Source organism: Tenrec ecaudatus, chromosome 5, assembly GCF_050624435.1.
Source record: "Tenrec ecaudatus isolate mTenEca1 chromosome 5, mTenEca1.hap1, whole genome shotgun sequence".
In the NCBI taxonomy this organism is placed as follows: domain Eukaryota; kingdom Metazoa; phylum Chordata; class Mammalia; order Afrosoricida; family Tenrecidae; genus Tenrec; species Tenrec ecaudatus.
Window position 1 is genome coordinate 173,996,364 of NC_134534.1, and position 26,438 is coordinate 174,022,801.

The window sequence follows — 26,438 nt, forward strand, 5'->3', positions numbered from 1 at the left end:
GCTCTATGTTTTTCAAATTGTTTGATAACTAAAGATGAAAATATCTCAAAAGTTTCTGGAGAAAGCTTATTACCTTTTAATTCAATTTTCCGTGGACTTATTGATGTCTCTTCATGCATGTTAGATGTTAAAAGATTAGATCTTAATACATATAGTGAGTAAATCTAAGCTCATATCTCATACAAGATGTTCTTAATTGATAAGTTTCAGTATTTATGTTCCTTTTCAGTAATTTAAAAATACATAGGTCAGTAATTTTCCTCTTGGGAAATTAATAAGATTTACACACTTCCTTAACTCATCCTCTAGGCCTGTTTAATTACTAACAGTTTCATAATGCCCATGGTCTTAGCTCCTGCTATCCAGTGCCTTCATTCAAGCTACCCAATGTCTGGTAAGCTGTCTTCCTTTCTCGGAAGGACTGGTTTCTGCCTCATTCACCAGTGCTTCTCAGCCTTTACCCTGTCCACCCAGTCTGCCACTGCAGTGTTCTTTTTCATTAATGGAAATAAGTACCGCCTGTGCTCATCATAAGCTGAGTTTTTAAGCACTTTTTTTTATGTTGAAAAAGCCCCCCTCGGCTTAGACTTGAGTGAGGGTCCCACTTACCTGTTCTCCGGTGCATTTGGGTGTTGTACAGTCTCCCCTCATCTGCAGTGCCTGCAGCCTCTGTGGGAGGTGCGGTGACTGCAATATCACTGCTCTTCTCCTTTCCTACACACCGGCAGCCTCTGCGTTGTCTGCGCCTTACTGGGCAAGAACCTGCCCGCTTCTGTGTGTTGGTACCTGGGGCGCACCGCATCCTTGTCAGATGCCAACATGCCGCCTCTCTTCTCCTGTCTCCTCCCTCTCTTCTCAAGGCTGTGACCAACGATGGACGGAGCCTTTACAGTGTTAGCTCCGCCCGAGCATTGCTGAATACAAGTACCGGTATATCTCTGGATATACAGGGCATTTATTTACAGTATTTAATCTCCATGTTTTATTATTTTCCTTTTAACCCTATCTGAACCTAGTGGTGACTATGCTGACGCAGAGCAGCCTGTGTTCGGGCTTATAGTACTCACGCTGCATTGTGTCACTGCATGTGTTGTGCTAGCACTTCCCATACATGTGTGGTAAGGTAGCCTCTAGTAGTGCAGCACATGTATACTTATTGTTGATACCATATTGTTTTTGTTGACCCTCTTTTCCACTTACAGAGCTAGTTTACGGTTTTATTTCTCTGAAATAAATATTCAAAAACATTTAACCTACTGATGCTTCAATTAATGTAGTTTTATTAGTATCTATTTTTATTTCAAAATTTACCAGTAGCTGCTGCATTTCCCACCCTAGGCTTACATTCGAGTCAGTAAGTTTTCCCAGTTTTTTTGTGGTAAAATTAGGTGCCTTGGCTTATATATTCGAGTCAGCTACTACTCGAGTATGTATAGTCCCTCATTTTGGAATACTGGGATTAAACACCACCTTGTCCTCTTGGTTCCTTTTTGAAAAATATGTTTTGACCTATGGTAGAAGTAGTAGTTTTGCCTGGTGCATAATACTTTAGTTCACAAATAGGTCCAGCCTTAGTTTCTCATTGTGGAGAAGTTTAGTCTCCAAATATTGAGTGCCCAGGTATACTGTGTATAGCAAGAGTAAACCAATCATTCTAAAAGGCCTTTACATTTCCAAAATCAAACTCAACAGCAGTCATGAGGACTCTGACTCAGAGCTGACTTATAGGACAGTGTAGAACTGGCCCGTGTTTCCGAGATATTTTACAGTAGTAGAAATCCCCATCTTTCTCCCTCAGAGAGCTGGCGGTTTCGAACCGCTGAACTTGTAGTTAATAGTAGCCCAACTCAGTTTGGTCTATTTCTCCCTTATCCACCCAGGTGAGATAATCATAAATAGAAGTTTTTAAAAAATCTCCTAGCTAAATTGTAGGGTGTTTCTAAGGATACGAGTGAGAGCGCATGCATGCGTGCTTTGACCTTATCGGGACAAGTGGGCCTTTGAGTAGACAAGTGGTGAGAGAGTTTGAGACCATTTTTAGCTGAGACAGTTTGGGGTGAATATTGATGTTACTTTTCTCTGTGTAACCCTCCCCCCCACCAAAAAATCTGCAATTAGGCACATACATACACGAGCCCACAAACCTGTATGAGATAGGTGGTATCACTATTTTTACAGATCAGGAAGCCAAGTCTTGGAAAGATTAAATGGCTGTTCAGGGTCACTCAACTAATAAATCACAAAGACAAAGGCAGAACTTTATCCCAGATGATGTCAAAGCTTATCATTCAATCGTAGTCTCATTCCAGACACACTGTTTTAGTCACATAGATTCTAGCCTCATCCTGTTTCTCAGACTGCATGTCCTCTCTTGGGATGTCTCAGTGATGTTTGCTTTAACTGCAGCCATGGAAGTGTCTCTTTCTCCTAGAAGGATATTCAAAGCTGAACTTTAAAACTTCTTAAACACTTGCCCCAGGTATTACCAAATTTAGCTAATGATAGTACTGCATATCAAGACATGTAAACCAGAAATCTCATCTCCTAAACTTGGGGATCTCTCTATCTGATCCCCTAGTAATCCAATCCTCCAGGCATCTCTCAAATTCATCTTCTTTTTAAACTGCTATTATATTTCAAAACTTAGCATTTCTCTCCTAACTAGTAATAATAAAAGTCCTAGTCTGTGAATTTTTTCAGTATACTCTAGTCAATAAACTTGTGTGTTATCTTTTCCAAAGTGCTAATTTGATCATTGTCTAAAAATCATTTAGTAGCTTTCTGTGGTCTGTAGCAAAGACTTTCAGCTGATTGCTCTTGGGATGCAGTTTACAGAGTTTTTTTTTTTCTTTTAATAAATCATTTTATTAGGGGCTCATATAACTCTTATCACAATCCATACATACATCAATTGAGTAAAGCACCCTTATACATTCGTTGCCCTCATTCTCAAAATTCGCCTTCCACTTGGGTTCCTGGAATCAGCTCATTTTCCTTTTTTTCCCTCTCCCTCCCTCTCTGCTGTTCCCTCCCTCTTCCCTCACGAACCCTTAATAACTTGTAAATTATTACTCTATCCTATCTTACACTGCCCGACGTCTCCTCTCACCCAGTTTCCTGTTGCCCATCCCCCAGAGAGGAGGTTGCACATAGATCCCCGAGATCGGTTCCAGAGTTTTTTGTTTAATCTAAATGACTTTACAGGGCTTGGTTTCAAGCTACAGCTACGTACTTATAAGTTGAATATTCACGACCTGGACACCATTGTACACTCTTCCCCCCAGCATTCATTCAGCGTATTAAGAATTTTTATTATAGAACTTTAGGTTTATCTTAATTATTCTTAGGTAGAGTGAGTCACAGTATTGAAATCATTTTTTTAATCAGCAATTCTCCTCAGGTAGATAAAAAAAGGATTTAAAAATTTTCAGCTTTGCCTGTAACTTACTACTTATTGTTGGCCAGAATCTATACCATTTTCTTACCTCCTGATTCTATTTAATACTGGGAGATTACTTTTTTTTGCTGAAAAGCTATGTTAACTTTAGTCTTTTTTTAATTAGACCGTACAGAGTTTTCATATTTCTCTTTTCCCTCCTTACTCCTGTTGCTTGCAGGAGTATGGTACGTCGATTACAATGGACAACACAATATTGATACATTAGCAGCTAGCACTCATAGTTTAATTGCAGTCTCCAGTTTTGCCTTGGCCAGAGTAAAATGCAATTGGTATTAACCATATGCGCTTTTCAGACTGGGTACTTTGCTCGCGCACCTTGCATTAAGGTTCCTTCATGTCTAGTTCATATCACTACATCATTGAATTATATTTTGTTGTGTGAATACACTAGAGCTTGTTTATACATTCACTTGGTTGTTTTCAATTTGGAGCAGCTTTGGAAAGAAGAATATTAAAAACATCTGTACTTAGGTGGTTACATTTGATGGATTTATCAGAAAGTGAAACTGTTTTGCTTTGTAAGAAACAGCCAGACTGTATTCCAAAGTTTTTGTCCCAGTTTGCACCCCCACCAGCAATGAAGAAGCGTTTCTGTTGCTCTTCACCCTGGCTAACGTTTGGTGTTATCAGTGTTTTGGAATTCATTCCTTATAATCAAAAACCCAAACCAAATCCCTGCCATCTAGTTGATTCTGACTCACAGTGAACCTACTAGAACAAGGTAGAACTGCCCCTGTGGGTTTCCATAGCTAAAAATCTTCACAGACTAGAAAGCCTCAACCTTCTCTCACAGAGTGGGAGAGATGCTGACTTTGCTGTTAGCCGTCCAGTGCGTAAGCCCACTATGCCACCAGGGCTTCTTAGCCCAGTACTAGGCATGTGGTACTTATTAACGGAGAGATTGGCATTTAAATCCAGTAGCTCTGTGGGAGAAAGATACGGTGATCTGCTCCCATTAAGACACAGTGAAGAAGACGCCATGTTCCATTCTACTGTGTTACATGCACTTGCAGGGAGTCCAGGTTGACTTGAGAACACCACCAATGTTGCTTAGTCACTGAGTTGGTTCGCGTTCCCCAGAGCCCTGGTGGTGTAATGCTTGTGCAGGGGGCTCTGAGTCAGTAGGGGAAGTTCTGCCTTGTCCTGTAGGGTCCCTGTGACTCAGTAGTGAGTGAGATAAGATGTTGAGCATTTTTCATTTATCTTCTTTGATGAGGTGACTGTTGCTATCTTTTTGTCAACTTTAAATTGGATTGTTTTGTTTTCTTAACTCTTGAATTTTAAGAATTCATTGTTTCGTTATGTACATGTAAATATTTTTTTCTTTATATAAAATAGACTTTCTTGGTTTATGAAGAAGAATCTGGAAACTAGCAAAGTAGAGTCTAGAAGGTATGACTCTTGGGTGAGAGCTATTAGACTGTTAGGATATTGGGGAGCTTTTAGACAAGAACTTTTCTATGTGCTTTCATCTGGAGGTCTCTTTGGGTCTTGTTAAGAATGAACTGATGATTTTTACCTTTTGTTAATATAGCCTTTATTCTAGGTATTTTTATTTATTTGGGGTTGGGTAGTGGACTATTTACTGTGTTGATTTAGATCTCTAAACTTGTTAATCTGACAGTTAAAAGGAATTTGTTTTCTGGTGATTTTGATTTAAGTATAAATGGTATTATATTTGTTTTTCAGGTATCTCAACACCCAGTTTATTAAAAAGAATAAATTGACAGAAGCAGACCTTCAATATGGGTACGGTGGTGTAGATATGAATGAACCACTTATGGAAATAGGAGAGGTAGGTACTTTTGTAAAAGGCTGATAAACATGAGCATGTTAATTAGGGTATTTTTATTTTTAAGGACACTGAGCTAAGAAAGTATTTTAAAGTTTTCAAGTACATGGGACTAAAATATTAGGTACCCAAAATACTCTTATGATTGCTAAGGATTTTCAAATAAATTAAAGGAACAGAAGGTTGATAATTTTAATAATTGTACTTATGGAAAATATTAAAACTAGTTCAGAGGGACTGTCCTTGTGAATCTCTACTCCATCCACTCTGCAGCCCAGTCTTATCCCGTCAGACATGTCTTTGTTCTCAGAACTCAAGCTGCCATTCTGATGTGAGACAGAAACACCTGCTGCGCAAGGTGACTTACTTGGAATGGAAATGTGGGAAGTAAAATGGATGTAGGGAAAAGGAAAACAAAATTAGAGGGAATTCCCCAAAATCTTAGCAGTAGTTGCTTTAAACATTTTACTTAAAATATTTGATCCTCTGGACTTCAGCCCTCTACTTAAATCTTACCTCAGGACAAGAACCGTTTTGTTTGTTCTACTGATATGACACTGTACGATTCTCACCTCCCTGACATGATTGCTGAGGACAAAATGGGTACATAACCAAATGTACTGAAGAAAGCTGATGGTCCCTGGCTATTCAAAGATAAGCATCCGGGGGCTTAAAGGCTTGGAGTTACACACGCAGCCACCTAGCTGGGAAGCAACAACATGCTCATGGTAGAAGCACACTAACCTGTGCGATCATGAGGTGTTGATGGGAAGAGGTATCAGAAGTTTAAAAACAAGCAACCAATTGGGTGCGAATTGGGGTGGATGTAGTAGAGACCCAAAACCCACCTATAAGATAATTGGACAGTTCCTCACAGAAGGGCCACATGGAAGGGATGATAAATTCAGGTTGTGGTTTGGCACTGATGAGTCACATAACTATCCTATAGTTCTCTAATATTTCCTCCCCTTACTATTTTACCTCATTAGTGTTAGATTTCCTTGTGTTCATCTGTATATTTAAGTTTGTTAGATACGTGAAAGTCAAGATAGATAACCCTTCAGAAATAGTATCTGGAGTAATGGTTCCCTGGGGATATGGGGAGGGGAGATGTGCGTGAGGGGAGAGTAGGGAGCCAATAGCATTGATGACTGCATAACCCCACCCTGTGGGATCGAAGAACAGAATTTATGTGAATGGATAGACAGGACTGTGTAGACTATGGCAAAAACCTCAAGCTATTACAGAAAGAAAAAAAGAAGGGTTCCATGGGGGGGGGGGTACGGTGGGGGAGGGAGGAGACATAGGGGAGTTGATATCAAGGAGTTCAAGAAGAAAGAAAGTGTTTTGAAACTTGATTGTGGTAGCAATTGTGTAATATTGCTTGATGTAACTGAATGGTGGAATGTTATGCTATCTGTAAGAGTTTCCAATAAACTTAAAAAAAATTCTTTATCCTCGACAACATCACCAAGGCCACCTCTCTTCCTAGAGGAAAGCAGCGACATCAGTTTGTTTTGCATCTTATCTGAACTTGGTGCAATTGCATACAAATGTTTATACCTAGCTTCATAATAGTTAAGGTTTTATTGTAAAACTGTTTATGGTGTTATACAATACACATAGTGCTGCAGCTTATGTTTTTCTACTTTTAAAATAATGTACTTATTTTCTTTTTGTACAGAGTGCTTGTTTAGTTAGTACTCTGTAATAGGGTTACAGGACAGTTTATTACAACATTGCCCTTCACTGCTATTACTATTATTGTTACACACAGCAGCGCAGTGAACACCATTGTTCATTCTTCAAATATTTCTTGAGCCTCTATGTCTAGGCACTTGTCTCTATGCTGGGAATACAACAGTGAACAAATTAGACAAGAGACTTATGTTCACAGTTACATGTATGTGTATATCCATTTGTACATGAGTAGAACTTTGCATAGAGTGGTAACTGGAAGTGGGGTTTCTGGGTCAAAGGTAAGCAAGCACATTTAAGTTCTGGTAAATCCTGCGAGCTTTCCTTTCATCAGGGAGTGGCTAGTTTGATCTCCCACCGCAAGTGTCAGAGCCCATCATTCAGAACATGACAAACCTTAAAGAAAAAATGGGCAAAAGAGAAGAATTGGAACTCTAGGGGTGTGGGGGTGGGGGGCGGGGTGGAAACTCTGTGAACAGTCAACATAAAATGGTCTCAGCCAGTTAAAATCACAGGAGATGCCATTTGCATTCACTTGAGGAGCAAAGTGTTGCTAAAGTCTTTTAATGATCATCCTTGTTAACGACTAATGGGACTTCACCAAGTGTTTGTGGAAGTGTAAATGGGTGAAATCACTTTAAAAAACCCATTTAGGTTTTTAAATTCTTAAAAATCATTTTACTGGGGGCTTGTACCACTGTTATCACAATCCACCCATCCATCCATCCATTGTGTCAAGCACGTCTGTATATTTGTTGCCATCATCATTGTCAAAACATTTGCTTTCTACTTGAACCCTTGGTATCAGCTCCTCATTTGTTTCCCCTCCCTCCCCTCTCACCCATTTAGCTTTTTAAATAAAAAATAAAGCTGTTCATTTCCCCAGTTTTATAGCCCAGCTTCTCCATTCTTAGATACACGGATCAGGTAATCTCTTGCTATGTGCACCAAATTAGTACTTACATTTTTTATATTCTCCCTTTTCACTGGAGAAATTTGAAACATGGGCAAAAGCGCCAGAAGCAACTGAGATTCATTACGCATTTGATTTCAGACTAACTATGCGGTGCAGTTCCACATGGGCTGCGGCCCACGCGCTGAGAGGCTTTGCACTAGAAGATACGCACAAGAATGGCAGCATTGTTCTTAGTCGCTAGAATCACAAGTAATATGGCCATCAGCGATAGCAAGGACAAATGATCTCTGAGTTATTCATACAGTAGTATGTCTGAACTTGGATGGACTTCAGTAACAGGTGAATTTGGGAAGTCATTAGAAGAATGAGGACAGTGAGATTTCATTATCTTGACCAGAAGTAGAGAACATCAAACATGGAATTCAAACACAGCTGATAACAGCATAAGTAAAAGTTTAAGTTGATAAAAGTAAGGAGGTGATATGAAAACAAAATTAGGACATGAGAGGAAAGGGGAACACTCGGAAAAGCGATTGTTCTGCTTCTCAGTGCATGGTGAATGCATGGGCGTCTTTTTATTCACTAAACTGACCTACCTTACGATTGTGTGACATTTCCTAATGTAACAAAATTACCCTATAATCATATCATGTTTTATTGAACATGACTCATTCTCCTCGGTTGTGGCCATCGTGGGTAACACCTGTTTTATGCATCTGTAACCTTTCCATAATGCCAAACACTTAGCAGTCGTAATTAAAGTTTTATAAGGTCAGTTATTTCTGTAAGATGTTTTTAATTAGTAATAAAACCTAATTCTTTGTTTAAGTGTGTTGTACTGGTCATTGTTTCATATTAGCAATTCATCCCCTTACATTCAATTTTCATTAATGTTTTAAAAAACTAATTTTAACCATTTCTTTTGATGGCTTAAAGAAAAACTTGAATTAAGGTTTGAAAACCAACAGTAAGTAACTCAGCCTTGTTGAATTTTGTTCTTCCTGGCAGCTAGCATTGGATATGTGGAGGAAACTGATGGTTGAACCACTTCAGACCATTCTTATCCGAATGTTGCTCCGAGAAATCAAGAAGTAAGTATTTGGACATTTATTTTACTGAGCCAGTTATATTTTGCTATGTGATTTATATGATTGGAATTTTTAAAGTGAGGAATATTTTGTTTTGCCTTATAAAGTTCCCAGTAAAAAACATATTGGGGTTAAGAAAAAGTAACAAGAGAACGAAAGGGTTTATTTTTAATATTAATCTAAACTAGAAGCCTTACGGTAACAAATAGTAACTTGTTTTTAATAAAAACATCATTATTTTAAGGGTTCCACTGTTTGCAGGTAACAAGTGAGATTGGGCATAAAGGTTGTTGAATGGAACAACTTCTTTGTGGCATCTTTGTTTCTGTGTGGAATTGCGATTAATGAAAGGAACCCCTAAAAGGATCGCCGAGGATAAACTACGGAAGTACAGTGACGGGGTCCAGCTCACACATCCACGGGTTGATTCTAAGAAAACCACGTCTAAACATTTTACACATGCCTTAGCCAGGTTCCCGTGCCTTCAGAACAAAGGACGCTTTTTGTGGGGAAAATGCTCTCGAGGTCAGGACGCATATCACATTTTTAACAAAATAAATGGGCAACTATCCAAATCACTGAAACTTGGCAACACATTTATGCCAATGCTAGCCCACACAAAACAACACCCTTTAGAAGGACTGAGCATTTTGAAGGAAGGTTGGGAAGCCTGTGAATCATGGCAAATGAATAAGCTATAACTGAAGGCCAGAAATTGATGGAAGAAGGTAGGGTTGCATTGATGTGACTGCCACTGAAGTGGAGCTCTTCAGTGGCTCAGCAAGGGCAATTGTTATGCGCCCCTCCCAGCTTCTGCAAAGCTTTAGACTCCATGGGAAATCTGACCTGTATTTTATGGCTATGGACAGTGAGGGGTGGGTGTATATTTTTAGAAATAGTCTGCTCAATTTGCATGTCATTGTCATTCCTACACAGGTCTTTTAGAATTCATGTCTATAATTGCTTTGTAGAAATCGCGCCATGGTACAGAGTATCCAATCATTTCAGGACGAGCAGAGCCTGTTTCGAGTTTGGCGACCTTTTCTATCTTCGTCTCTGATTTCCCGATATTCCCCACAAGTCTCTAAAGAATATTACTCTGTACTCGTGGCTTTTCCAAATCCAGCCACTGAAAAGCACCACTACTCAGAGAACTTTTAAAAGTATTCTCTTTCTACAAAAACTTACGAAAGGAATATATTTAGATTATAAAAAAGAAAAAGATCAAAGACAAAAAATATATAGACATGTATATGTATATCTATATATTTTTTCCTCCCAATGCCTTTGTTCCTTAGAAGCAACCACAGGTGAAGGCTGGAAGTGCTTTCTAATAGAAATTCTGTTTATTGGTACAAAAAGCTAAACACAGTTGTATGCTTGTGCATATATATACACACATACAATAAAGCATGCAAACAATTACAAAATACTTAAGAAGGAAAAATTTAAAATTTTCATCCAAAAGAAGTGGTTAAAAAAAGTGGTAAACTGCACCCTGTCCAACTTGGACAAATGTGAGACACAGTTACAAAGGGCAATCTTGTGCTCAGCACACCCACGTATTCACACATGCATTTGGGGGAGGGTGTTGTAAAAGCAGATATCTGGGCCTTTTCTTCTCCATTGATTCACATGCTCGGGCGAGTCCGCACCTCTTTTGACAAGGCTTCTCAGATGACTCTGTGTCCGCACCAGCGTGTCTGAGGTACTGGTCTACACTAAAGAATGTTCCCTTCTAGTCTGCAGAGCTGCTGTTGGAGTGTTTTAATCACACAACTTTTAAATGGATATCTTTTTTAAAGGTCTAAACAGAAACCAGATTGTGGTTGGTGAGAGACTCTGCAGGGGTAGTGCGAGGGAGGCCTCGGTGGTGATAAGACAGTAGTACCGTAGTCTGATGGTGATGGCGCTGTTTCAGATCTGGACCTAGTCCTGGGGGTGCCGCTGGCCAAGTGTTGGACCGCGGAGCACAAGGAGGAAAGCGAGGCCGCCTGCTCGCGCAGCCATAGCCTGTGAAGCCCTCTAGAGGGCTGCTATTCGTCAGAATCGACTCGGTGGCACTTGGTTTTTTGTTTTGTTTCTTTTAAATACGGAGGACCTCCCTGGTGCCACTGTGGTTAAGCGTTGGCCAATCCCCAGGCATAGTAATAATAATAATGGAATTAACCTCAGGTCCACCACTAGAGGGGGTTAGCATGATGCAGAAGAACCCGCATTCCGCAGATCTTTAAAGGTCTTGGGAGTGCCAATGTTTCGTGTTCCTCCCGGGTGCCCCCTCCACTCAGGACCCGCCGTGGCCCTCAGGCACACAGGCGTGACTGCCTGCCCCCCGGGGACTGCTCCTCCTTTTTGGCTTCCCCTCACTTTGGTGCTCATCGTGCGCCTTCCAGCTTGCACTGTCGGAGGCCATTCACCTTTCTCCTGCCACTCGCTTCCCGACCTTGAACCTTGAACCTCAGAATGGATTAATCTGAGCATTTTTGTAGTAGAACTTTGAACTCCCAACCTATGACCAGCCTGTTTGTTGTGGCTTTCCGTAATCTGTGTTTTTCTCCTTCATTTTCCTATTTCCATAACTTGAAAAAGCTAATGGTCCCACATTTTTTATTATGAGTGTTCAGATCAGCAAATCACTGGCATCTCCGAGTGGGAACTTCACACATGTTCTGTGGCTTATTGACATCCTTGTAAAAACCATTGCAAAAGACATCTAGAAATAGTAAAACCAAGCTCACCAAATTTCTGAGTGGAGGAATAACTTTGTACCCCAATAGAAAGCAGCCAGCTATCCTAGCAGATCTGTGAGACAGATGAACTGCAGCGACCAGCCGTGTCCTGAGTGACACGGTCTGTGCGATGTAGCTTTGAGGAATGGGTACCATCAAACCAGAAGACATGCCTGTAACGGTGCAGACCACTTTCACACCAAATCCTCTAATCATAGAACTTGTGGCGACTGAAATTCAGCGTTCCTTCAGTCTTGACAGTTTGATGAGATCATACTTTGTTAAAATTAACAAAGTAACGTCTTGATATTGCATTGGTTGTATTATTAATTTAACAGTGAAAACTTTCTTAAATTGAAATGATACTTAATGTGCTTAAGTAGTTTCATACTATGGAAAAGTTGTTTCTAATGCATCATACACACGTTGACCTTTGAAATGCTTTGTAATTTATTTGATCAAGAAATCAGCACCATGTTTTGTCATATTAATTTGGTGACTTTCAATAGATGCTAGTATTCTAAAGAATACTTTTCTGGGAGGGAGGCGAAAAAATGAGTTGATACCAAGGGCTTGTAGAAAGCAGATGTTTTGAGAATGATGAGGGCAACAAATGTACAAATGTGCTTGATATACAATGGATGTATGTATGGATTGTGATAAGAGTTGTATGAGCCCCCAATAAAATGATAAAAAAAGAGAGAGAAAGAAAGGTGATGTGATGGAATGTGGGAGTATCACTAATTAAAAACAACAACAAAAAAAACCCTGCAGCCTCAGAAACCCGAATGGGCAGTTCTACTTTGACAGTAGGCCTTCTGAGCCGGAATGGACTCAGTGGTACTGAGTGAGCCATCTAAACGGAGAAGATAAATTTCTGTTGTTCAAACCACACACACACACAAAAGAATACTTTGTTTTGTGCTCTGTTTCAGTGATCGTGGTGGAGAGGACCCAAATCAGAAAGTAATCCACGGGGTTATTAACTCCTTTGTTCATGTTGAACAGTATAAGAAAAAATATCCCTTAAAGGTAAAAAAAAAATTCCTTTAAAGTATAATCAGACTTGAATTTTGTAAATTTACTTCATGTAGTTTTTTCCCTAATATACTCTTAATTGATTTATTACATTAGTTTTATCAGGAAATCTTTGAGTCTCCCTTTCTGACTGAAACAGGAGAGTATTACAAACAAGAAGCTTCAAATTTATTACAAGAATCAAACTGTTCACAGTATATGGAAAAGGTAAGAACTAAGACATATGAGGGGTCTCAAGAAGTTCATGGAAGGATTGCGTAGTCTTTTAATTCCGCTTTTCTATGGACTCTTGGAAGTTATCCTGTATTCTGTTAACTGCCCCCGTTATATATCAGGCATGGCTTTACGTGACATTATTTCCCCTAGGTAAATTTTTGGCTGGGAGGTGGGAAATGTTCTGTCTTTTTTCATCACTACAAATTACAGCGAGGCCTGGGGACAGAGTGGTCACGGCACGTTGCTGCTAGCTGACAGGTCAGCAGTTTGAACCCTCCATCCTTCCGCTGGAGAAAGACATGGTCATCACCTGTGTAGAATCATGACCTAGGAAATCCCATGGGACAGCTGCACTCTGTCGTATCCGGTCACTCTGAGTCAGAGGTGACTGGATGACAATGAGTCTTTTGTTTTTTTCTGAGTGAATGTGTAGCACCTATTGGATGTTATTATTCGTACTATAGCATTTTAAAAATAAAAAGTACTATCCCAATTTTCACTATAGTTGATGCTTTGATAAGTTTTTCTTTGGGGCTGGCTTATCTGTGATTATTAAATCGGTTCTTAGCTTTGGTGCTTCTTAGACTCCTTAAGAGCTGCTTTACATTCAGTTTTGAATGCAGGGTGCTACTCTACAGCCCAGTTAGCCTAGCTTTCAGGATCCTGGTGTCACACTGATTAAAGTGCTTGACACCTATCCAAAAGATCGGCATCTTGAACCTACCAGCCACCCCACAGGAACAAGGACTTGGCATTGTGTGACTATAAAAATACAGTCTAGAGTTCCTGTGGGCAGCTCTACTCTGGCACATACTCAGAGTTGATTTGACAACACACAAGAACAATAACATAGCTGGCTTTGAAATCGAGGTAGTTGGAAATTGTGTTTGGGAAAAATGTTTCTAAAATTGGAGCAATTCAGGAAGTCTCCGTAAACTTTAATTGATCCAAGTGCTAAAATCCTAGCTAACAGACACTAATGTAGTCTTCCTATTCTTCTTGCCATTCTTTTTCTTTTAAAAATCATTTTATTGGGGCCTCGTACAGCTCTGATCACAATCCATCCATACATTCATTGTGTCGAGCACATTTGTACATGTGTTGCCCTCATCATTTTCAAAACTTTTTTTCTATGTGAGTCCTTGGTATCAGCTCATTTTTCACCACACCTAACCCTCCCTCCCTCCTCAGCAGTCCTTGATAATTTGTAAATTATTCTTTTTTTCAAGTCTTACACTGACCACTGTCACCCTTCACCCACTTTTCTGTTGTTCGTCCCCCTGGTTGTTATTTTTCTCTACTTTGTTCATCTTCTAAATACCAGTGGTTTCAAGTTCTGTTCTGGGACATCCTCTCCTTGCCTGCCTAAGTGTTAACATTGTTTATTTCTTCCATCTTGCCTCATCTCCTTTGCCTGTTGCATTTGGATAATCAAGGAAGCTGATTAAAGTTACTTATGATAAAATGAACAAGCACTTGAAAACCGAGTAGTTATGACTTTAGTTTGTTAGAACTTGGATATGTCATAACCCGGGGCTTACCTGTAGTAGTCAACTGTTCTGGTTTTTCATAATGTGCATCTACTTTTTAAATTGCTTTTTTGTTTTTTGTTCATAAGATACTGCTGACATGTAGATAAGTAACTTAAATAAATATTTTGAATGTTTTTTGGATATGGGTGTAAATAGACTCCATTAGTCTTGTTGCTTACCCGTACTGTGTTTAATTGACCTATTATAATATGGCCACGTAGCTACTTATTGATGTTGCAAATTTTTCATCATAATTATACGTATTAGTTCATAACTATAAGATTATATTTCTGTAGGTTCTAGGCAGGTTAAAAGATGAAGAAATTCGATGTCGAAAATACTTAAATCCAAGTTCATATACTAAAGTGATTCATGAATGTCAGCAACGAATGGTAGCAGACCACTTACAGTTCTTACATGCAGAATGCCATAATATCATCCGACAAGAGAAAAAAAATGGTAAGTGATACTAGACATAAAATCATTCATATTCCCACCGTTAGGCCATCTCCTAGCCATCTTAGATTTAAAATCTACCTTAGGGATATTAAAATCAGTATTAAGATATTCAATATGCACTTTACAGATTAGTAATAGTGTTTGTAAAAGTTTATTTTAAGGTCAAAAGAAAAACAGGACAAGTATACATACTTTTCTATCGTAAGAGCTAATTTATTCATTTTTTTGCTATAAGAAAATATTTTTATTTAGCTGGGTTAGTCAAAATTAGTGTAATTTTAAAAATGTTTTTCTTTGTGTGTGTGTGTGTGTTGTAGTTTGAAGTGAACTTGTTTGTCGCAAGACTCCAGGTCTGTTTCAGTTTCACTTTCCTCCTTCTTTCTTTTCCCACTCAGACCACTGTTTAGGTTTGAGGGCTAAGGAGTTAAGGAATACACAGGGTTTTCTTAATAAATTAAGAATTCCTAATAGTAGGGAAGGAGCACTGGTAGTGCTATGGAATAAATGTTGGACAGTTAATCACAGGGTTCATGGTTCAAACCCCTAAACTGCTCCTTGGGATAAAGATGCGGTTGTGTGTTGTAAAGATCTGTCATCTCATAAACCCTATCTAGGGTCACTATGCATTGGAATCAATTTGATGTCAATAGGATAGTAGGATAAAGGACAACAGATATGAAAAGGAAATGCAAATAGATCCTAAATATATGAAAAGATGCTCATTCTCACTGACAGTAGAAGGAATTTGAAATAAAGTTTTACCAATGTACAAGCCATATATAGTGAAGAAGAATTGTAAAGCAATTGCTTTCCTCTTGGGAAGTAGACCCGGGTGCCTGGGAGACCAGAAGGATGTGAGCGTACGTTACAGACGGGTTTAGAACTTTTGCACATTGAGCGTATTACTTAGTAAAGTAAATTTAAGGACATTTTTTTCTCTTTTTATTTCAAAGACATTTTTTTTTGGAAGTTACTTATCCATTTTCTCACCCTCAGACATGGCAAATATGTACGTGTTACTTCGTGCTGTGGCCGCTGGTTTACCTCATATGATTCAGGAGCTGCAAAATCATATCCACGACGAGGGCCTTCGAGCAACCAGTAATCTTACTCAGGAAAATGTAAGTTGTATAAAGAACTGGAATTTTTTTCCTCCTTATCATATTTAGGGTGACATTTTTCTTTGGACTTTTAAAAGATGAACGAAAAAACCCATAGTTCTAACCACTAACATATCAGGTGTGTGTTAAAAGAATATTCAAGCTTGAGTTTGTTAGACTTAGCTGGGTTGGCTTTGTTCAAGTGATAGGCATAGTAGAGTCCGAGATTGTAACTTGTTACCTCTGAGTTGGGAGCCCGTCTGTCATTGCACACTGATTTACATGTTGGGCTGCAAACTGCTAGGACAAGACAAGGCTTTCTACCTCCGTAAAGTGTTAGTCTTGGAAACCTACAGGGGAAATCCTATCCTGTTATAAGGTTGCTGAGTTAGAATTGATTCCATTGGCAGGAAGGCTCTGTCCTTTATCCTTAAGTTAGGGGATTCCAACTTCAGCAAGAAGTGAGTTACTGGAAGGCTCTATCGACAGTCTTGTGCTTTTGATATTTGATGACAAGCGCATTTTAGTGTCAGCATTAAAGAAATTTAAGACCATCTTCGCTAAAAAATTTTCTTAGTGTGTTTGTATATAAAACACAATTTTCTTAGGGAAAATGGAATTAAGCTGTAAGTAACCTTTGGGATATATATATATATGTATATATATGTATATATATGTATATATGTATGTATATGGAAATGATGGAATCAAACAAGCTGTAAGTAAGCTTTGGGCTGTGTGTGTGTGTGTGTGTGTGTGTGCATACACACCAAGTGGTCTGTGCAAACCTACCAGCCAGTCCACTGTTTTTTTCCCATAAAGATTTGTATCCTTGGGAAACTTATATAGGGTCCCTTTGAGTCAGAATGGAATGGATAGCAGTAAGTTGGTTTTGATTTGTTTAGTAAGCATGATTTTATCCTTGAACTTCTTAAAATGTGGTTTTATAGTTTCATATTTCATATTCTTAGATGCCAACACTATTTGTGGAGTCTGTTTTGGAAGTACACGGTAAATTTGTCCAACTTATCAATACTGTTTTGAATGGTGATCAGCACTTTATGAGTGCACTGGATAAGGTAATGTTCAGATTTTATATTTATTTATAAAATTCTTTGTTTCATCATCATCCTTTAGTCTTTACTTTTTGTAGGCAATAAGTTAATGCAGAAATATTTTACAACTTTTAAATGACTAAATGATTAGATGAATATTATTGGCATTGTCATGATTTTGTTATTTTGCTAAGAGGAATTGTTACTAATAAACTAATAGCACTTAAAACATGTGCATAATTTTAGTATTCTTTTAAATTTTCTATTTATTTTTGTTTTTAATTTTTTCAAGATAATAAATATATTATTTATTTTTAAAATCATTTTATTAGGGGCTCAAACTACTCTTATCACAATCCATCCATGCATCCATTGTGTAAAGCACATCTGTACATTCATTGCCCTCCTCGTTCTCAGAACATTGCTCTGTTTTTAATTTTACTATTCTTTAGTCGAGGATTTTCTCTTGCAGTGTTGGATATATTGGATAACATTAAACAAAAATAGATATTATAGTAAAATTCAAACGAGATTGCTAGTTTTTCCTCCAATGACAAGTTCAGTCTTAACCACTGTCTTGCTATTAGTGGAAAATGTTTGGAGTTTTCCACCTCACACCCGACTTTCTAAGGGTTTACTTGCTGCATATGTAGAAATGGAATTTTGATATTTCAAGGAAGTTTGCTTTAAAAATTGTAAGAGAAAAGTGGTTATTTTATCTGTGTTCATAGTTAGGTAATGAGTTATTAAAAATGTTTTGATGCTCAGCTTTGTACTGTCACTCATCTGTTTAAGCGGGCTTTGGTACAGCACGGACCTGCCCTGCGATGTGCTGGGTCACACAGCTATATCTTGTACTTTCACTCTATTGCTATTAGTTAATTACTGGCCTCTTTTCTGTTTAGGCCCTTACATCAGTAGTAAATTATAGAGAACCCAAGTCTGTTTGCAAAGCACCTGAACTGGTAAGTTTGATGGTGTCTTTTTTTTTTCAAATTTAATAATTCATTTTATTGGGGGCTCTTACAACAGTCCACACATCAGTTGTATCAAGCACATTTGTATATATGTTGCCATCATCATTTCCAAAACATTTTTTTTTTCTACTTGAACTCTTGGTATCAGCTCCTTTCTCCCCCCCCCCCATCTCCCCTCCCTCCTTCCCTCATGAACCCTTGATAAATTATAAATTACTTCGCTCCCCTCCTTCCCTCATGAACCCTTGAAAAATTATAAATTACTATTATTTTCATATCTTATATTGTCTACTGTTTCCCTTCACCCACTTTTCTGCTGTTTGTCCCCCTGGGGGTGGGAGTTATGTGTCAATCATTGTGATTGGTTCATCCTTTCTCCCCATACCTTCCCCTTCCCCTCCTGGTATGGCTACTCTCATTATTGGTCCTGAGGGGTTTATCTGTCCTGGATTCCCTATGCTTCCAGTTTTTATCTGCATCAGTGTACATGCCCTGGTCTAGCTGATTTGTAAGGTAGAATTAGGGTTATAATAGTGGGGATTAGGACGCATTAAAAAACTAGAGGAAAGTTGTATGTTTGTCGGTGTTACACTGCACCCTGACTGGTTCGTCTCTTCCTTGTGACCCTTCTGAGAGGGGATGTCCAGTTGTCTGCAGATGGGCTTTGGGTCTCTATTCCTCCCTCCCCTGATCATTTTCTTTTAAGAACAAGTTTTAGAACAATAAAGCCCCTATAAATTGAGCTTGTTTTATATTGTTGATAATATGCTTCCTTTGAAACATGGGATGTACATAAGAGCTCTTTATAAGATTAGTTTCAATTTCTTTTTAAGCTTGCCAAGTACTGTGACAACTTACTAAAGAAATCAGCAAAAGGAATGACTGAGAATGAAGTAGAAGACAAACTCACAAGCTTTATCACCGTTTTCAAATATATTGATGATAAGGATGTTTTTCAAAAGGTAAACTATGAACACAAAAGTCCTTTGTTATTTATTAGCTTTGATTTACTTTGGAATTTCAAATCATCAGAATTTTTTTTTTATGTAGTTCTACGCAAGAATGTTGGCGAAACGTTTAATTCATGGTTTGTCTATGTCTATGGATTCAGAAGAAGCCATGATTAATAAATTAAAGGTAATGTAAGGTGTAAAGGTAATATAAGCCTTTGCTTCAGAATTGTTCCTTCTAGAAATTTTTCCATCAAGATATTAATTGTAGCCTTACCAATTTGACTATCCAATTTTGCCAATACTAATATGAAGAGTTTTTAATGGTCCTTGGCTTTTGCCAAAAATCAGTTGTCCATAGGTGAATGGGTTTACTTTTGGTTTCTTAATCCTGATTAATTTGTTAATGTAAATGTCCTGCACTACTGCCAGGCTGTTGTTGCTCCTGGGGCTGTAGAGTAGGTTTAGGATCGGGGCTGTGAGGCCTCCTGTTTTGTTCTCGACATAATGCTGTGCTTACTTTGGAGGCTTCTTTCTTTTCTTAATTATAGCATTGTTTGTAATAATAGGAAATAATTAATCAACAGGATTAGTTAAATTGTATGAGGGTTCGTCAAAAAGCATTGCTATTAAAACTTTAGAAACCTTTATATAAAATGTCAGAATATGAAGCTCTTATTTTTCAATATCTCTCCTAGTTAGATCTGAAGGTTGTGTGTCCATCTTTCTAACACTTCCTTGAAGAATTCTGTGCTCTTTAAATTTCACCATGTCAAAACAGCGGTTTGGGGACCCTCAAGGGACTCAAATCATGTTCCTTTGAACTATTGCTTTGAGTTTGAGGATCCAAAATAAATCTACAGGGCCAAGACCAAAGCTGTCGCACAATTGAGTTAAACATCTTATCAAGATTACCTCTGGAGTTCCCCAAGTAGTCATCATGGCCTTCTGAGTTGACCTCTCTGCCTTAAACTTAACTGGCCCACTTGTGTTAGCGGCTTCTTAGAAGCCACCATTCTGATAGGACCTTTTAAAGAAGGTTTTCTGTACAGGGACTAAGACACGTGAATAACTGAGAGGACTTAAATCATCCATTGAACCCAGAGAAGTTCACTATTTGTTTGGAATCAACCAGTGCATGTATGAATTTGAGCCTTAGTAGGTAGACCTACCCTCATAGAACAGTGCATTCATACGAACAGTAGGATGTATAGACTATTGAAAAGGCAACAGATTTTTATATAAATACAAAAAGATGTACAGCATTATATTAATAACCTACAAAATAATCATAATACTGCTACAGTAGTATCTAGTTCTTTTTAATCCACGATTATTATTTTGTTTGTGAATCATGTATTAAAGGTTAACGAGGCACACTTGTTTTTATTGTGTCAATAGCAAGCCTGTGGTTATGAGTTTACCAGCAAGCTGCACCGGATGTATACAGACATGAGTGTCAGTGCTGACCTCAACAACAAGTTCAGCAACTTCATCAAAAACCAAGACACGGTCATAGATTTGGGAATTAGTTTTCAAATATATGTTTTACAGGTATGACTATGGGTTTGCGTGGGGGTTCATACTAATTTTTGCAATTACTCTGATAATAAATAGATTCCTGGTTGGACTTCCATTCAGTCAGTTGTGTCTCTTCCAAAGTTACGCTGGAGTCAGACATTCTTTCGTAAATGTTGATAGGTTTTATAAAAGTTTTGAGTGAGAAAAATGTTTTAGTTCTTATATATTAGGTTTAAAATACTTGCTTTCAAGTTAGATCATATTGATCTAATTTATGCTTTTTTGCTGTGTGTAGGCTGGTGCATGGCCCCTGACTCAGGCCCCCTCATCTACATTTGCAATTCCCCAAGAATTGGAAAAAAGTGTACAGATGGTAAGTTTGCAGAAAATGTGTGAGGAGACTTAAGGAATCCCAATTGTCTTCATATTGTATACCTTTCAATGTTTTTTTTTAAAGATCATTTTATTGGGGGTTCTTAAAGCTCTTTTAACAATCTGTACATCAAGCAATCCGTATCATGCATGTTTGTACATATGTTTTTTAAAGTTTCTAGGGGCTATATAAATATTATACATTGGCCTAACAGCATAAGGTATTATATAAAAATTGCAGGATTATTCTCACTTATTTTCACCACTTGCCCTAACTCAGGTATTTTCACAGTCAGTCACTCTTAGGTTTGTTTCACTGGAATGACTCAAAAGGGTTTGGGAAAGTGCAGTTTGATCCCTTCAGCTTGATTATGTCAGAAGGATACAAATCAGATCTGGGAGGGTCCCAAGGGTGAAGGGATGAATTGCACTCTAGATCTGAGGGACCAGGGACACTCACCCAAGCTACATCATCCACGGTCTTTACTGAGGCTTTGTGTTTTGTTGGAACAGTTGTTTGAATCGTTGGCAAAGGGGTCGGACTCGGTCTCTAGCCTCCTTCCGTCCTGGAAGGTCAGGCTCATATTTCAAAGATCCAGCTCTCAATATTAAGGAGCTAACTCAGGTTGGGGGGCTGGCCATGCTAGAAACACGAACCATGTGATTAGACATAAGATAGACTTTCAGAGTAGAACTCCTCTTGACTCTTCAAACACGTATCCAGAACCAGAGTCAAGGGGAAAACTAGGGGTCATCTGAAATCAAGTTTCTTCGAAACAATTATGTTCCAGGAGTAATTTTATAACCCACATGCAAGACCCTCCCATTTACAAATACGTGTGGGAGTTTCCTGTAACTCTAAAGTTATATGGGTCAACGATTATTTTTCTCTTTGTCTGGATTCTTTTTTCATTATCAAGTACTATGTACAACAGCACGATAACCTAATTTGTTGAATTTGTTCATCTTGAAGTGGCAATCCTAATGGAGATAGTAAAGAACTTTACATGTAGAATACAGGTTCAGGGACATTGAACATCAATAGCATAAGGGTATTTTCAATAGGTTGAAGGCCAACCAATTCTCTTTGGTACATTGTAAATTCCTTCTGTGTTCTTTTAATGGTTTCATGGTTTCTTTATCTTTTGGTAGTTTACTCATAGAATCCTTGAATATTGCAACTCATTGCTTGGTTTTTTGTTTTTTTTTTCAGCTTGGGAAATGCTGAGCATGTTCTTGCATTCTGGGTTCCTAATTGCCATTTTCAGGCAGGCCACACTTTGAAATTTTCTATTCAACTCTTTCACACATTGATATCTTCCATTCATGATAATTCTTTTATGTTCAAGATTACCACATATAAGGGGAAGTAGCTGGGGGTGTGGTCTGTATAACTTTGTGTTTTACAAGACAAGCAAGGAGAGAAAGGGAGTACCAAAGACCGGGTCCTTGAGCTGAGAATCTCCTTGGTTTATGCCTAGACGTGTGGAGAGCTGTAGAAACAAGGGCTGCAGCAAGTTGCTGAGCTCTTCTGACATCCACTTTGGTCTTTGCTTTCCTGTCTTTTTGGTGACCTTTTGTTACTTCACGTATGATGATGTTAGATTACATATGAGGGAGTATCCCCCCAAACCAGAATTGTACTGGGCGGAGCAGAGCTTGGGTTGTATGCATTTTCTCACTAGGTGAGCATCAAGAAACTCGGTCGGAGTTAGAGCACACAGTGGCATCTCCTGGGAAGGTTCTCTCTAGGCACAGTGATTTTTTTTTTTTTTTTCGTAAAAGCCGTTTTGCTCAAACCTTGTTTTTTTATGATGGCTGATTTAAGAGAACGGTGTACGGCTTAGAAATTTTGTTTCCTGCTTGGGAAAAAATGCTGCAGAAACTGTTGTGATGTTGAACACAGCTAACAAAAAACTCAAGCGTATGAGTAGTTTTCTCGTTTTAAAAGAGGTGGAAGAAGCCACTAACACAAGTGGGCCAGTTAAGTTTAAGGCACAGAGGTCAGCTCAGAAGGCCATGATGACTACTTGGGGAACTCCAGAGAGAGGTGATCTTTTTTTTTTTTTTTTAATTTTTAACAATTTATTGGGGCTCATACAATTCTTTTCACAGTTCATATATATACATACATCAATTGTATAAAGCACATCTGTATAAGATGTTTAACTCAATTGTGCGACAGCTTTGGTCTTGGCCCTGTAGATTTATTTTGGATCCTCAAACTCAAAGCAATAGTTCAAAGGAGCATGATTTGAGTCCCTTGAGGGTCCCCAAACCGCTGTTTTGACATGGTGAAAATTAAAGAGCACAGAATTCTTCAGGGAAGTGTTAAAAAGATGGACACACAACCTTCAGATCTAAATAAAAGAGATATTGAAAAATAAGAGCTTCATATTCTGATATTTTATATAAAGGTTTCTAAAGTTTTTTAGCCTGTGTGATCACGTGGTTCGAGGGATCAGTTATCAGGCATCAAAGAACAAAAAGTCATATCATTGGCCGCACACCTCCATGGTACGATCACTGAGGACAAACGGGTGCATAAGCAAATGTGGGGAAGAAAGCTGATGGTGTCCGGCTATCAAAAGAGATAGTGTCTGGAGTCTTAAAGGCTTGAAGGTGAACAAGCAGCCATCTAGCTTAGAAACAACAAAGCCCACATGGAAGAAGCACACCAGCCTGTGCGATCACGAGGTGTCAAAGGGATCAGATAGAAGGCATCATCAAAAAAAAAATCTTACCATAGTGAATGAAGGGGAAAGTGCAGAGTGGAGACCCAAAGCCCATTTGTCAGCCACTGGAGATCCCCTCACAGAGGGGTCTAGGGGAGAAGATGAGTCAGTCAGGGTGCGATGTAGCACCAATGAAGAATACAGCTTTCTCCCAGATCCTGGATGCTTCCTCCCCCCCCCCCAACTACCATGATCCGAATTCTACCTTGCAAGTATGGATAGAGCAGAGGTTGTACACTGGTGCACATAGGAGCTGGAGGCACAGGGAATCCAGGGTGGATGATACCTTCAGGACCAGGGGTGTGAGGGGCCATACTGAGAGGCAGAGGGTAAGTGGGTTAGAAAGGGGGAACTGATTACAAGGATCTACATGTGACCTCCTCCCTGGGGGACGGACAACAGAAAAGGTGGTGAAGGGAGACGCCGGAGAGGGCAAGATATGACAAAATAATAATTTATAAATTATCAAGGGCTCATGAGGAAGGGGGGAGCAGGGAGGGAGGAGAAAAAGAGGACCTGATGCAAAGGGCTTAAGGGGAAAGCAAATGCTTTGAAAATGATGAGGGCAAAGAATGTACAGATGTGCTTTATGCAATTGATGTAATGTATATGTATGGATTGTGATAAGAGTTGTATGAGCCCCTAATAAAATGTTGGGGGAAAAAAAGAAAGCAGTGCTCGCTTCGGCAGCACATATACTAAAATTGGAACGATACAGAGAAGATTAGCATGGCCCCTGCGCAAGAATGACACGCAAGTTCGTGAAGCAGTCCATATAAAAAAAAAAGAAAGAAAATGATTAGGGCAAAGAATGTACAGATGTGCTTTGTACAATTGATGTATGTATATGTGTGGATTGTGATAAGAGTTGTATGTTTTTAAAAAATGTTTTTTTTAAAAAGAAAGAGGTGGAATGTCGATGATGGACAAACCTTGTTCTAGACATCAGTCAACTTCCTGGATGAAATGTCAATTCATCATGCATTTGGAGCTTGTTCCAGTAGGATCGACTGTTAATCAAGCTTTTTATTTAGAGGTCCTGAAACGATGGCATTGCCGTGTGTGTGCGACAAAAAAGGCTTGAGTTTTGGCAGACAGGGGACTGTCCCCATGACAATTCACCTGCTCACGCAGCCATCTCAGCAAGTCAGTTTTTGGCAAAAAAAAAAACCCTGCATGCCTCTCTAGCCCCATGCATCTGACCTCATTTGACTCATCTGACCTCACTCCGTGAGACCTTTTTGTTTCCACAAATGAAGAGGGACATGAAAAGACAGCGATTTGACTAGAAGAGGTGAAGGGAAAAAAGGCAGGTGCTGACAGGTATCCAAACAGATGAGTTTGAAAAATGTTTCCAAGAATGGAATCACAGATTTGACAATTGTATTAAATGTCATGGAGAGTACTTTGAAGGTGATAAGGTCTTTTTGTAAAAAAAAAAATTAAATACATAGCTTTAGGAAATAAATTCCATTTTTTGAGGGGGGTGTGCCTTGTCTAAATTCAGGCGGGGTGTACTCAAGGTTATGTTTTGGCTCTCATGCACATCTAATTTTCTTCTTCAGCCTGAACTTGCATGTAAGCACTGATGATCTTTTCCACAGTTGGCCATGGGCTTGCTTTAGGTAGATGATATTAAGATCTTCCATCCTCTCTTAGACGTTGTCATTGTTTAAATTATCATGGAAAGTTATTTGCAGTGAAGTCATCAGTCTTGCAGAATTCGGTAATGCAATCTCCAGCTTCATTTTCATCACCAAAGCCACGTTTTCCCCCAACTACTGAGCTTTCGTCTTTGTTTCCAACTTTCAAAATTCCAATAATTATCAGTGTGTCTTGATGCAAGTTTAATCAATTTCAGGGAAAGAAACTGGTAGGATTCTTCAGTTTCTTCCTAACTGGCACTGTGATGTTGGCAAATAGATTAATAATGAAAAGCATATTTTATACTTTCATGTGGAAATTTACACAGTGTTGGTTTTGGTCAGTAACTCATTTATTGAGTTTAATATTATCTAAAAACAATAATGCATTACTATGTGATTTCTGAATTTGTATTGAAAACCCAAATCTGCAGTGCTATGATTTACTGGAAAAAATTCTGAGTAAAATTGTCCGTGAAAAAGTTAGTTACAAAAAAATAAAAAAAGATGAATGTGAGTTACTATTTATGTCAAATTGACCAGTGACTGCGTGGAGGTGGTCTTTCGTCTGTGCGCTAACTTGAACTTCAGAATTTTCTCTTAATTTCTTTAGTAATCCTTTTATTGAGGGCTCTTACAAATCTTAATGACAATCCATCATTCAGTTGTATTAAGCACATGTGTACATATGTTGCCACCAACATTTCCAAAACATTTCTATCTTTTGAGTCCTTGATATCAGCTCCTCTTTTCCCTTCCCCTCCTTCTAACATGAACTTTAAAAAAAAAATGTTTGTAGCATAATGATAGTCCAATAAGTTATAATAGCTGAAAATAATTTTATCTATTTTTTTACAGTTTGAATTATTTTATAGTCAACATTTCAGTGGGCGGAAACTTACATGGTTACATTATCTCTGTACAGGTAAAATACATTCATCTCTATTTGATTTAATGAAATTTATTTGATATGATTGTTCAATAATTTGATTTTTTTTCTTACAGCCCATTTATAGTTTTTAACCATTTCCAATCCAATTTCTTTCTGGTTGCTATTAAAGCAACAAATGGAAATATTTACAGGACTGCTTCATGTGCTGCATTAGTGTTTGATATGAACTTTTCTAAGTTTCATCATTGTGCATTACGTTCTATAT

The 26,438-nt window shown here is 38.5% G+C and overlaps 1 protein-coding gene and 1 non-coding gene across 9 annotated transcripts in view; both read left to right on the forward strand.

Annotated features, from left to right (window-relative positions):
* The window catches only part of CUL2 (cullin 2), a 59,035-nt gene that overhangs the window by 22,470 nt on the left and 10,127 nt on the right, over nt 1-26,438 (forward strand). For 6 of the 8 annotated variants that reach the window (XM_075550290.1, XM_075550292.1, XM_075550291.1 and 3 more), the window contains 14 exons: nt 4,799-4,852; nt 5,150-5,255; nt 8,875-8,957; nt 12,619-12,715; nt 12,818-12,928; nt 14,766-14,928; nt 15,925-16,049; nt 17,000-17,107; nt 17,989-18,048; nt 18,894-19,022; nt 19,111-19,197; nt 20,412-20,564; nt 20,827-20,904; nt 26,140-26,206. In XM_075550290.1, coding sequence (XP_075406405.1) covers nt 4,799-4,852; nt 5,150-5,255; nt 8,875-8,957; nt 12,619-12,715; nt 12,818-12,928; nt 14,766-14,928; nt 15,925-16,049; nt 17,000-17,107; nt 17,989-18,048; nt 18,894-19,022; nt 19,111-19,197; nt 20,412-20,564; nt 20,827-20,904; nt 26,140-26,206 — 1,421 coding nt within the window. The remainder of the gene's footprint in view (nt 1-4,798; nt 4,853-5,149; nt 5,256-8,874; nt 8,958-12,618; nt 12,716-12,817; nt 12,929-14,765; nt 14,929-15,924; nt 16,050-16,999; nt 17,108-17,988; nt 18,049-18,893; nt 19,023-19,110; nt 19,198-20,411; nt 20,565-20,826; nt 20,905-26,139; nt 26,207-26,438) is intronic. The other 2 variants (XM_075550296.1, XM_075550297.1) reach the window with 1 other exon arrangement.
* On the forward strand, nt 24,313-24,419 carry LOC142449479 (U6 spliceosomal RNA). The gene has a single exon (XR_012784639.1). It is a non-coding gene; the product is annotated as a U6 spliceosomal RNA (small nuclear RNA).